This window comes from Belonocnema kinseyi, chromosome 6, assembly GCF_010883055.1.
Source record: "Belonocnema kinseyi isolate 2016_QV_RU_SX_M_011 chromosome 6, B_treatae_v1, whole genome shotgun sequence".
NCBI lineage: Eukaryota > Metazoa > Arthropoda > Insecta > Hymenoptera > Cynipidae > Belonocnema > Belonocnema kinseyi.
In genome coordinates this window covers 58,572,630-58,585,976 of record NC_046662.1, presented here as the reverse complement: position 1 = coordinate 58,585,976, position 13,347 = coordinate 58,572,630, and the positions used below count along the sequence as shown (strand labels likewise).

General features: G+C 30.1%; 1 protein-coding gene across 1 annotated transcript; it reads right to left on the bottom strand.

Moving 5' to 3' along the window:
- On the bottom strand, nucleotides 1-11,626 carry LOC117174979. Its single transcript, XM_033364458.1, has 3 exons — nucleotides 10,836-11,626; nucleotides 2,721-5,025; nucleotides 1-142 (listed from the first exon to the last, which is right to left on the bottom strand). Exons 1-3 carry the CDS (start codon nucleotides 10,920-10,922, stop codon nucleotides 51-53), a joined length of 2,484 nt encoding a protein of 827 aa, XP_033220349.1. The 5' UTR covers nucleotides 10,923-11,626; the 3' UTR covers nucleotides 1-50.
- Nucleotides 11,627-13,347: the final 1,721 nt, after the last annotated feature.

Sequence of the window (13,347 nt, the reverse complement as noted above, 5' to 3'; positions counted from 1 at the left end):
ACATCAAATTAGGCCTAACGATTGGATGATGTTTGGAAAATCATCGAATTTTATGTAGCTTCGCCTATTTCAGATGCTGAAGACTTTGAAGATTCTTTATCCTCGTCTCGTTTTCCATTTTCTGTGACTCGATTTGCACAAGCTGAAAAGAAATTTATTAGTGTGTTACTGAAATTGCAGTTTCAAATTAAAATTAAAATTCCTTCAACAGGAACTGTTTTGAATATTAAAATTTTAAAGTTGAAGTTTTAAAAAATTATAATTCGGATATTTTTTATTCAAACGCTCAATGATTTACGCGTCTAAAATGAAAGCAATAAAAAAATTGTAATGCCATTAAATGAATAAAATTTAAATAAATTATATTTTAAACCTTCCTTTCATCTAACATTATCAAAAATGTTAAAAATAAAATATTTCCAATTCAATAAACTATTGAAAATAAAAAGCCCGAAAAAAATATTAAAACATGTTTTAAAACAGAAAATATCTCTCCATCAATTCAGAAAAAGATAGAAACCGAAATTGACTTCATTCCAACTCAATGAAAATATTAAAAATAAAAACTTACCCTCCTTCAATTCCGAGAAAAGATTGAGAATAAAAATTTCTTCCCTTCAACACAATAAAAATGCTAAAAAGAAAAAATGGCCTCTTCCAATTCAAAAAAAAAAATTTTTAATCTTCCTTTAAATTCAACGAATATGCCAGGCCCTCTGCCAACCCAGAAAAAATTGAAGAAAAATGATAAAAGATAGGGCCTGTTCCAATTTAGAAAAAAATCAATATTTTTTCCTTTCCAACCCAATAAAAATGTTAAAAATGAGCCTTCTTCCTATTAATAAAATTTCCTCCTTTTTAACTGAATAAAAATCTTAAAAATATAAAACATCCCTCTCCCAATTCAGCAAAAATTAAAAACTAACATTTTTCGTTTGAAACACAATAAAAATGTTTAAAATAACTATCTTTTGATTAGGAAAAAATTAAGTAACAAAATATCTTCGCTTTCTTTAAAATTTAGAATAGTGAAATTAAAACATTTTTTTGTATAAATAATTCTTTTTCAAACTGAATTATTTTAATCATAAGTCATTTAAAATTCATAATTATTTAATTGTTATTTATACATAAAAATTGAGCTATTTCACTTACAAATTATAATTTTTAAAAACGGAATAAATTAATTGTAACGCTGCAAATTTAAACTTAGCCCTGTGAAATTTTAACAATTAAAGGCTTTCTATTTTAAACATTTTAGTTTAAAAGTGTCTAGTTTTAAGTGTTTCCTTTATAATTGCTCATTTCACATAGAAAAATAATATTTTACACTGAAATAATATTTGAATAGATTATTAATAAAAGGATTAATTAATAATATGTTCATTTAAAATTTTTTTTTAAATTTACAGTGGAACAACTTAAAACGTTGTTTATCAAAAATTTTCAAATTCAAACGCTTCTAATTTTTAAACGTTTTGAGTTTTCAAACCTGAATTCTTACATTTTTTAAATTAAAAAAGCACGCTTAAAAATGAAGATTTTTATTTAAAAATTGGAATAAAATGAAGAAAAAGTTGAAATTGAATTTATTTCAAGTCGCATTATATCAAGTGATAATAATAAATAAATAAAAAAAAAATAATTCGTGATATTTTGAGTGATTAAATAGTTTTATCTTATAAAAATTTGTACAATTCCCGGTAAAAAAATAAATTCATTGTCATTTTCCAGTGTACACCGTTCTTAAATTATTCTTAACACTTCATTTAATAAGGACCTAGTACAAAATGTCAATTATGTTTATTTTTTTTTGTACGAGGTCCTTTTAAAGGATTACTATTTCAGGGATCACAGCACAAAGAGGTTAAAAAGGGGGAAATAAGGTAATTTTTTGACGAAAAAGGAATTTCAAAGATCCAAATAATTTATAGTTTTTGGATATTTTAAAAGATTCCAAGGAATTTTCTAAAGTTATACGTATTTTTAAATAATGTTTAATAATTTCTGAGACTCACGAATTTATTTTTAAAAATAGGATATACTTAGATCGTTTGAAATTAGTTAATAAATCATTCTCATATTTAAGAATATTTTCTCTTCTAAAAATTCCATCATTAATAATTGAATCACGACAGTCATAACTACAATAAAATATTTCTTTTCATGATTTCTCATTTCGTCTTAAATTCAAATTAAAAATATTTAAGCGCCTACAATATATTACATTGCAAAAAAATGCAACTTGTTCAGCGAAGAAAACAATATTTTAGGTTTAAAATTTGATTTAAATTAAAAATATTTTGAAATTGTTGAAATAAACCATGGATATTTTGTATGGAAAGGTTTAAAAATAAAATGGCTCATTTTTATCAAAGCTTGCTTTTAAATTGTTCACGTTATTACATTTAATTTTGCAGTTTCATCAAATTGGAATATAAATATATACAATAATAATAATAATAATAAATTTCTAGTAATTCTTTTTAAAATTATTATATATTTCTTAACTCTTCCAATTTCATATTGGATAACTTCTACTTTTTACGTACATTTATTAAATTTCGGACAATTTCCCGCGTAATTCAAATATTGTACATAATTGTCAAATATCGTATATTTCAAGAAAAAGGGGCAAATTTTTTCAAGAATCAGGGAAAGATTTCTGTGATCCCTGTAATTCAAAATTTAAACTTAAATTAAATATTTGTAAACCTTACAAAGTTTTAATGCAGCTCTCAGACAAATATTATTATGCTCAGCAAAATCGTCTTCCGTGAAAAATTCCTCTCCACAGCCCGGACATTCAAAAGAAACCCTAGAATTTTCTTGCTTCGCCGCAACCGCCGCCGCCGCTTCATCCTCCTCATCCTCGTCCTCATTAATTTCCAAAACTCCCTCATCATCGCTATCATTCTCCTGATCGTCATCCGAGTCAATTCCGTTGCTCCCTCTATTTCCAAAAATAATCTCCCCCTGATCCGTCATTTGATCATCCGTAACTTGATCGCTTATCGATTCATTGCCCTCCAAATTGCCCTCCACCTCCACTCCATTCCTCTTCTTCTCACCAGTCTCGTTCGCAAAGTCACAGTCAGTCGGACACTTCATCTTGGTACACTCATTGTCAGCCTTCGTCTTCGACATACCATGCTGAACGAGCAGATGCTTCTTGTACCTCAACTTCGGCACCTGAATCCTGCACTGAACGCACACCACCGAGCCATGCTTCTTCTGGTGCTCGGTGAACGCATTGCAAGACTTGAACATCAGTTTGCACTCCTCACACATCAGGGTCGTCGGCAACTTCATGTGTTTCTGCAGGTCCGCCTCCGAGGGTAGAATCAGTCCGCAAATCTCGCACCGGACCTCGCCCTCCTTGTGCTCCTTTCCCATGTGCTTCTTAATATCATACTTATTGCTAAATGGCTTCTCGCAAATCTTGCACGAGAAGAGCATTTCGCCCCGATGCCTCGCCACGTGCATCTTGAAGTACCAGTCAGTGGAGAACCTCTTTGGACAGTAGCTACAGTTGAACATCCGCCCCGACCTTTTCTTTCGCAGCCTCGCCTCCCTCTTCTTCCAAATCTTGTTCTTCGCCCTCAGACTCGAGTCCTCGCTCGAGCTGAGCTGCGACTTGTGTTCAATCGAACCTGCCGGTTGCACCGTTCGATATTTGATTACATTTGGCTGATGTTGCTGATGCTGCTGTTGTTGTTGTTGTTTTTGCTGCTGTTGCTGAGTCTGGGCTGGCGTTGGAGCCCGAATACCATTGTCCGCCATGATGCAGAACCTGGGGATGCCCTGAGTCTGATGAAGAAGCGAGGGCTGTGTCTTGAGACTGGCAATCGGCACAACGCGAATCGGCGTCAGGTAGGGTTTGGGCTGAATTGGCGTCGAGACGACTTGTTGGGACATCAGCCAGTCGTTGATAGTCATCGGCTGGACAAAGTTTCCCTGGGACATCCCCGAAACTTTGATGAAGGGATTTTGCAGCATCTGGGCCAAATTACCACCGGACAGGTTCTTCAGGTTCTCTGACATCCGGGGATGTTTGGCCGGCGGCGGCGAGGTTCGGTCCTCCGTGCCCTGTTTCCCAATAATCATGTTCTGTTGAGAAAACATGATTGGCATGTTGCCCATAAAACCGCCAAAGACGTCTCGCATGTTGGGGAATTGTTGCGAGTTGACTTGGCTGTTGGGAACAGTCGTTATCGTGATGATGGGAGACTGCTGATGAGTTGTGGATTTGGGAATGATGATCAGTTCATCATTATTCTGAAGAACCTCCATCGCTTTGTTGTAGCCAGTCACCGGGTCCATGTAGTCGTTTTTCTTCGTCTTGGCAGCCTCGATCATCTGGAGTTCGCGCTCTCGCATTTTCTCCCGCAAAATCTGAGCACCGTCATTCTCGTTGTGACGATACTCGAATTTTCTCTTACACTTTTTGTGATGAACGCGAGCTTTGTTGGTCTTTATCCGGATGCCACAGATGTCGCAGCAACCCTTTCGATCAACCCGATGGAGTTTTATTAAAGCTCGTCGACATCGACTGTGATCGATACTCAGGGCATCGCACTGTCCGTTTTTGCAGTGCTTTGAGACGGGCGCGTCTATTTCGTCATCGTCGATGCTCACGGCCAGCAGAGGAGAGTCACCATCCTCCTCGTCGAATTCCTCGACCTGGACGTCGCAGACGATAGTTTCGCAGGCCTCGACATGGTCGCACTCTTTTGCTTTGCGCTTTATGGGCAGTAGGGTGATTTCCGACTTGCCCTCCTTTTTCGAGGGCAAGAGACTTCCCTCGTCGCTCTTTTCGACGAGACCGGGTTTAACTGCGTGGATAGATATGCTGGGTGGAGTTGATGCCTGCAATTCTTTGTTTACCCCGTTTCTCTTGTCGGCGAAGCCATTTGTTGCGTTGTGCTGTGTTGAATGAGAATTCTGAGGAACAGTCAGGGGAATCGTCTTGATGACGATATTCGGCTGGTTGAAGAGACGCTTCACTGGGTCCGATTTCAAGACCTGCAATTTATAAGATCGTCAGTTTTTTTACTGATTTTCCTCATCGCAAATTTAAAAAAAAAAATAATAATAATATGTTTCAAGACAAACGTTTTGAAGAAATTAATTGTTCAAGTTAATCGATATGGAAAATCGGGCCGCAAAAAAAGGTTTCAAGATTGTACAAGGCCGCTTTTTTTTAAATCCAGTCTATTCTATTCAATTTCAACTCATTCTACTGGACACCGACTAATTGACCGATTTTATTATTTTTAGTCGCCTCAGCGTTATACTATTGGTAATGGTGGTCTACCATTTCGCCACCTGGTGCCCAAAACTGGAACTAGAAATAGTAAGTCAATTTTAAAGTTGTTCATTAACTTTTGCATATAAGACCACGAAAAAAATTCCCGGTCATTTTCCGGTTCGCAAACATTTTTCACAGTCAATGAAATTTAAAAAATTGAACTCTGACGTTAAGAATTATTCCATTTGAATGAATAAAAACTGAGTTGCAAATGAAAGTACTCAAAGTGGAACTCTAGAATTTCAAACTTTTAAAATAATTTACACATATAAAATGGACGCTACTAATACTTTTAAACTGAACAATTTTTAACGAAATGCAGTTATATTGCAAAATAAATTTTTTAGCTTTTATAAATTGTAGAGTTCAAAGATTCAGATTCAGTTCTAAATATAAAATTCCACGTTATCATTTTTAATGCTCTAAATTCTAAATTGAAGAAGCAATCAATGAATTAATTTTTTTTTAAATTATATCATTTGAAGCAATTTTAAACCAGAAACATTAAAAATTGAACGATTACATTTTTTTATAAACTGAACACTTCTTTAATTACAAGTTAAATTATTTCAATTTTAAATGGTTAAAAAATCCTTAAAATCCTTCTAAATTTTATTTTAAAATCTTGAAACATCTGCAGGTTGTTTAAATTTTTTTATTATTTTTGAAACTATTTCAGAACTTCTAAACATCCTTTAAAATGAATCCAATGTTTTATAAATTTCTTTTTAAATTCTGCCAGATTAAACAAATTTCCTTAAAATCTTCCACATTCATTTTTTGAATAATCTTTTTGAATAATCACTTAAAATTATCTTTTCAAAATAAAAATCATTATTAATTTTCATAGGAAATGTTTTTTAATCTTCTGAAGCCATTCCAAATTCTTAAAAATCTTTTAAATTTGTTGTTCGAAATCTACCAAAATCTTATATTTCGGCGGTACACGTACACACTTTGTTTAAATTATTCCAAATCATTTCAAATTTTTAATTGAATTTTTTCAAAACTTCTAAATATTTCTTCAACTTCCTTTTATTGTTTTAAAGAATACTATGTGTTCAATTGTTATTAATACATCGAAGTTCAACAATTTCACTTACAAATTAATTTTTTTTTTAATAGAACAATTAAAATGACGCGCTCAAAATTTAGTTTTTAGTATTTAACTATAATTACAGATTTTAAATAAACAGTCAGATATTTCTAAATATTATGTAATTTTTATTTTTCTTAATTATAAAATTTCAAATTGAATGGTTTAAAAATGGAATATTTTATTCTGAAATAATATTTGAAATTTAATCAAAGCCTTTAGTTATGAATATATTATTTTGAAGTTATTTTAAAATTGGAAATATTTTATAAAGTTTCAATCGGGCGTTTACATTTGTTTAACTAATAAGACTTCCAATCGAAATAGTTTACATAATTTTAAACTTCAGAAACTGTACATTTAAAAATTGCGAACTGACTTCAAAACGTCTTGTAAAATTAATTATTATTCACTTTTAAAATTGTAAAGAACAGTTTAATTTTTAAAAATCATTATTTATATTCACAGCTGACCGACTGAATATGTATTTTCAAAAAGGATGGAAATCACAGTTGGACAGATATTTCTGTAAAAAAATATGTTTCTTCACCTTATAAGATGTAAATTCCATCTACACCCCTCCGTTTCCGATAAAGACTTACTTTTAGTATTCAACAAATACTTTAAACTCCACAAAAAAAATCGTTAAAACACTGTTATGCAAAAATTAATGTGCAACTTTAAAATCGTACCTATTCTTTCTAGTTCCGATTTTTGTCACCAGGTGGCGTAGCGCAGTTTAACCATTCCCAATGGCATGTCCACTTTTTGAAATTTTTTTAACTATCATTATTTTTAGGGTCGGTAAGGGTTAAACTTTGTTTTTTAATAAATTTTCCCCTTAAAATTTATTTCATCAGCTGTTACAATTATGAAATGAATAATGACGTTAATTAAAAGTGAAAATTATATTGCGCCATGTCCTTTTTCTGCATGGCTATAATTGAAAAAATGCCAACTAGGTAGTGCATATTTTATATGGATAACCTAAGGTCAATTTGAAAAATAACAATGTTAAAATATATATGCAATCTCAAAAGTAACCAAAAGAATATTACTCAAAATTCAATCATTTGCGAATAACTCATATAATTTATGTAGCTGAATTTCTGAACGTTTAAATAAACGAAATATTTTTCCCCACTTATATTTTACCCATAAATGTTGTTCCAACTGAAATTTAAAATATGCATTATAATTCTTTATAAATAATAAATCATTTCCAATATAAATGAACAAACATTTGAGCACTTTTTCTTTCAGGTATGTAATACAACAGAATAGTGTAAACTATCATTCTGTTCAACATTTAATTTAGGAATTTCATTGTAAATAGTTATTTTCTATATATTTGGTGCATATGGTGTACTATAATTTTGAGAAAAATTAATTTTTTAAATCTCACATTACGCCATCATAAATTTTAATTTTAGGTACAAAAACATAATTTTCTACATAATTAAAAATATTTTCCTTGTCATAAAAGGAGGAAACAAACAACCGAAACTTTTGGTAATTTGTAAGTCCTTGAATTATTTCAAATGTTTGGTAAAAATATTATACCTCGACCCTGGGAATTTTCGGTGTTGCCTGAAAGAATATAGACTAAATCTACAGTAAAATAGTTTACTTTGGGATTTACTATTAGTAAATATATTCATAAGAAAACGAAATATTATGTAAGAAATTTCACATTGCAAAGAGAAAAAAAATGAGAACAATTTGAAATTTTTTCCCCCTTATTTTCAATTACAATAAAGAGCTGGGGTTTCTTTTTTACAGTATTGTATTCCATGTAAATCAACCATTATTTTATCACTGTTTCTAGTTTAGAAATCAATCAATAAAAACTCAAACAGCCAATACGTCATTTAGATTAACAAGTACATTGCATACACTGTTATAAATTATAGATATTGGAACTGCTATCATTTTTTAACGAAACAGAGAATAATTATCAAACTAGTATAATACAGTCAAAATAAATGTGCTTGAAGTTCTGAACGTTCAAATGAACGAAATGTTTACTGATGGCTTTGTACACTAAAAACAGTGCTGAAATATTAATTCGTTTTGCAAATAATATTTTACGTTCAAATGAACGAAATGTTTATTGGTGGCTTTGTACACTAAAAACAGTGCTGAAATATTAATTCGTTTTGCAAATAATAGTTTACAAAATAAACTTCGAATGAATTATTTTAATTTTAGTAATATTTGTTGATAAAGTTAAGGCCATTTTTCAAAGAGGAGCCTGAATAGGTGGGAATTTTAATTAATAATCTTATATATTTTTCCAATTAAGACTGATAAATTCTTATATATGGCGTTTATAGTCCAAAATGCACTCAAAATAGAGGAAGTAGCGTGATTTTTCACGATAATGGGGAAATAACAGGAGGTGCCTTATTGAATTCAATATGAAACTCTGAAAATTTCAAGTCGAAAGATATTGCATTTTCAACCAAAAAAGGAATTGGTTTTCTAAAAATTTTCGATTAAAAAAATTAATTTTAACACAATAATTGAATTTTCAAAAAAAAAAAGAGACGAATTTTGAACTAAAATTATGAATCTTCAAAAAAATGAATAAAATTTTAATAAAGGAGTTGAACTTTCAACCAAGTAATTGAATTTTCAATAAGAAAAAATAAGAATTCCCAACGAAAAATGTTATCGTTTATATTTCAAACAAGAAAAAAATTGATTTTTTATCAAGCAGTTACATTTTTAATAAAATATAAAAATTCTACCAAAAGAGATAAATTTCCTAACCAAAAAGACGATTTTTCAACAACATAGTTTCATTTTTGACTAAGAAAGAAATTTCAGTCAAGAGAGAGGAAAATTTCAATGAAATTGTTGAAATTTTAAGCCAAAAAGGCAAATATACTCTAGAAAACAGTAAAATTTTTAAGAGAGAGGTTAGTTTTAAACCCGAAAATATGAATTTTCAACAAACAAGTTCAATTTTTAACTAAAATTATATTTTTCCAACTAGAAGTGGAATAGTTAAATTTTCAGTTAAAATAATTAACTTGAAAAGATGAGATTTTCAAAAAGTTTAATTTTCAACCAAGAGTGATGTTATATTGATAAAACAGATGAATTTTCACGCAAAGATCATTCTTCAGCAAAAAAAAAATAATTTTTAACAAATTGATTCAACTTTCGAGCAATTAGTTTAATTTTCATCAAAAAAAAAAAAAAATAATTTTGAACCAAATAGTTAAATTTTCAACAAATGAAATTAATTTTCATCAAAACAGTTCAAATTTCAGTCAATAAAATCAAGATTCAAGTAGTTAAATTTTCAACTAAAAAACGATTAATTTTCAGCCAAAATAGGAATAGTTAAATTTTAAGTTAAGAAAATTATATTAAAAAAAAGAGGAATTTTGAAGCAAATTGTTGAAGTTTTTTGAAAACAGGGGAAAAAAGAAGAAAACAAGGGAAAAAGTAATTACTGAATAATTTACCTCTATCTCCTTTTGACTTGAGAGTCGTGATTTAAAAACTAAAAACTATTACAGACAAATTTAAATAATATGAAACATTTAACGTTTTTTAACCTCTTTTCTAACTGACATTTATTGGAATTTTCTGTTTGTTTTTATGACACTTAGATCCATTTTTAACAATGAGATACAGGTCAAAACAGCTGCTACATTTATTTCCTGAAAGGTGTTTTGATGAATTGTATTTTTTTACTTCACAAAATTATTTTCCTTACACGTGATTGTTGAATAAATTTGCAGCTTTTTGCTTAGGCTTCTCCCATTTTTATCGTAAGTTATATTTTAACCTATAATATCAGTGGTCATTTTTTAAAATAATTAAAGTTTATTATTATACTTTTGATTTGAGATTGAAGTAGTGTTTAGTTTAATTATGACCAAAGCACTAATTATTTTAGACAAAGGCTTATATTTTTAGATTAAATTAGATTTTTTTAAAGCTTGGAACAGGATAACTTTTAGGATCTGAAGTATAAAAATATTTTTCTAAAAATTCTAGTAGAAACATACAAAAATTATGAATGAACTGGTTTTTAAAGCTTACAGGTAACTATAGCAACTAGCCACAACCGAAAATTTCCAATTATAGAAATGACAGATACTATAAAAAAACATCAAACAAACAAAATCTTGAAAATGAAAATATCCTTGTTTTTCCCAATTTTAAAAAGCCTGAACAATTGTTAACTTTTGTTTATTGTTGAATCATAACCTAAAAATAAAAAATGAAGGCACACAATTCTCGAAAAAGAATGCAGACTTTTAAATTGATTTTGACGAATTACTATTTATTTTTATATTAGCTATATCATGAAAGTTGGAGGATTTGAAAGAATTCAAGAAGTCGTAAATTGGAATTTTTAGTAAATACAAAGGAAATACTCAATATAGACAATGCAGCGGCACTTACCTCTGAAAGGGCGGAGTTGTTGGAATTTTTGGAGCATGTGATGTTGCTGTTTAAGTTAAAAACATTTGGCATTGACGCATAAGACATTTTGGAGGCCGATTGCACGCAAGAATTGGAAATTGGTCGGAAAATGGTATGTTGACGAATGCTAAGCAGGAAACGACGCTTTTCGTAGAAGACTAATTTTCACTTCGGGGGTTGTCGCTAGTCAAAAAATCCCTCGCAGACAGGTGCATCATCCCCAAAGTTCGTCCTCTGTACAACCCCGCGCTGAATTTCTGGGTCCTTCGATAACAAAATGCGAAAACTGTTCTTAAATTGAGGTTAGTTGAGTCGCGACACTTGCTGTAAATGACGACGATGTATACACGGAATTTTTTTCACTAGTGCCAGACATTTTTGAACACTATGGTCAGAATAGTGTTAATTTCGGGTTCACTTTCTGCGCCGGCCATCTTTTTTTTGGTGGGAAAATAACCCGAGAATTTGGGAGGAAAAGTACAGCAGAATGAGGCAATAATTAAAACATCCCAGTGGTCGTTCCACCACTTTTCATGATCTACGATCACCAAATGGTTTCGATCCCTTTCCTCCCTTTCCTCAAGTATCGTAAAATCCCCCACACACACGTCGCACTATTTTTTTTTTCTATTAATTTGATTAAGATTTGCGATTCACTAGTTTCCACGGTTCTAGGAGGTGAAGAGACAAAATTCACAGGTACGCGGAGCAACGCGTCAACGAATTTTGCTGATTTCGTCTTCCGAAGTTCAGAACACAAATTTTTTTAACAGTCGTTCGCCAACGCCGACACGACTGGATTGCGCATGCGCCGTGACTAATATTTTGTCTTTCGAAAAAATCCTACTTCGATTCTCCGCCGACTCTCGTCGTGCTTCCGAAAATTATCGCCTTTCCCCGAACTCATGGCAGACCAGAAATGTTAGTGCTCCTTTTTCACTAATTTTTCCAACATTTTTTAGTTATATTATCTATATTCTTTTGTCAAATTTGAAAAAAATGCATAGCTTTTATTTTTTTAGTTGTTTTTGAAATATGATCATTTAATTTTAGAGCACTGTTAAAAAAAATTACAATAGTTTATAAAAATTAATCGGTTTTGGTTGAGGATTCAATTATTTTGTTGAAAATTTCGCCTTTTTTATTATTCGGCTTTCCGGTTTTAGTAAAATAAAATTAATCTATTCAAATTAAGGATTCAACTGTTTTGTTAAAAATTCATATTTTGGATTAAAAATTTCAACCATTTTATAGAAAATTCACCTATTTGGTTTGCAAGTTTAACAATTTGGTAGAAAATTCAAAAAATTGGTTAAAAATTCAATTATTCCATTGAAAAAAAAAAAATGTTTTGAAAATAAACTATTGTTACAAATTATTATTATTATTTTTGATGTTTCATATTTGCATTTTTTTAATTAGTCTTTTTAAATTGAGGCTTCAACTATCTTATTTAAAATTCATGTTTTCGGATTAAAAATGTAACTATTTGTTAAAAAATTAATCAGCGTTGATTGAAAATGAACTTTTTTGTTGATAATTCAAATTTGCTTTTTTTTTAAATTAATGTTTAGTTTGAGTATTGAAAATTCCACTATTTGGCGAAAAATGAACTTTTTTTGTTGAAAATTTATATTTGTGGGTTTAAGATTTCAACAGTTTTGTAGAAAATTAGTCTTTTTGGTCCTGAAATTTTAACTGTTTGGTTAGAAATGAACTTTTGTCTTGAAAATTCATATTTGCGTTTTAAAATTTTAATTATCTTGTAGAAAGTTCATCTTTTTTTATTTCCTGGAATTTCAACTATTTGGTTGCAAATTAACTTTTGTGTTGAATATCGAACTATTTGCTTAAAAATGAACTTTTTTGTTTTGTAGAAAATTCGTCTTTTTGGCTATGGAATTTCAACTATTTGCTGGGAAATGAACTTTTTTGTTGAAAATTCAACTCTTTTCTTGATCATTCGGCATACCGGTTAGAACATTCATCTCTTTTAGTAAAAATAAAATTTCATTTTTGATGTTAAAAATGAAATTTATTGGTTGAAAAATGATCTGTTTGAGTCAAAATAAACGCTTTTGTTGAAAATTCATATTTTCGGGTTGAATAATTATTTATTTGGTTAAAAATAATCAGTTTTGGAAGATGATTCAACTAGTTGGTTGAAAATAAACTGTTTTCTTGGGAATTCGTTTTTGTGGACACGAAATTTCGACTGTTTGTTATAAAATTCATATGTTTGGTTGAAAATTAACCTATTTATTGAAAATTTTGTTGAATGTTCGTATTTCTGGCTTAAAAATGTAACTGGCTGGTTGCAAATTCTCGGTTTTAAAAGAGGATTAAACCATTTTGTTGAAAATTAAACTACGGTGTAGAAAATTACCTTTTCTGTTGAAAATTCTTCTTATTTGGCCTTGAAATTTCATCTATTGGTGGAAAATTCATCTGTTTAGTTGAAAAGAATCGATTTTGGTCAAGGATTTAATTA

Coding starts and splice junctions, on each gene's coding strand:
- LOC117174979 (XM_033364458.1), bottom strand. CDS start 10,922: ATGTCTTATGCGTCAATGCCAAATGTTTTTAACTTAAACAGCAACATC. Junction 5,026..10,835: donor ACAACTCCGCCCTTTCAGAG/GTAAGTGCCGCT, acceptor TATAAATTGCAG/GTCTTGAAATCGGACCCAGT. Junction 143..2,720: donor GAGAGCTGCATTAAAACTTT/GTAAGGTTTACA, acceptor ATTTCTTTTCAG/CTTGTGCAAATCGAGTCACA.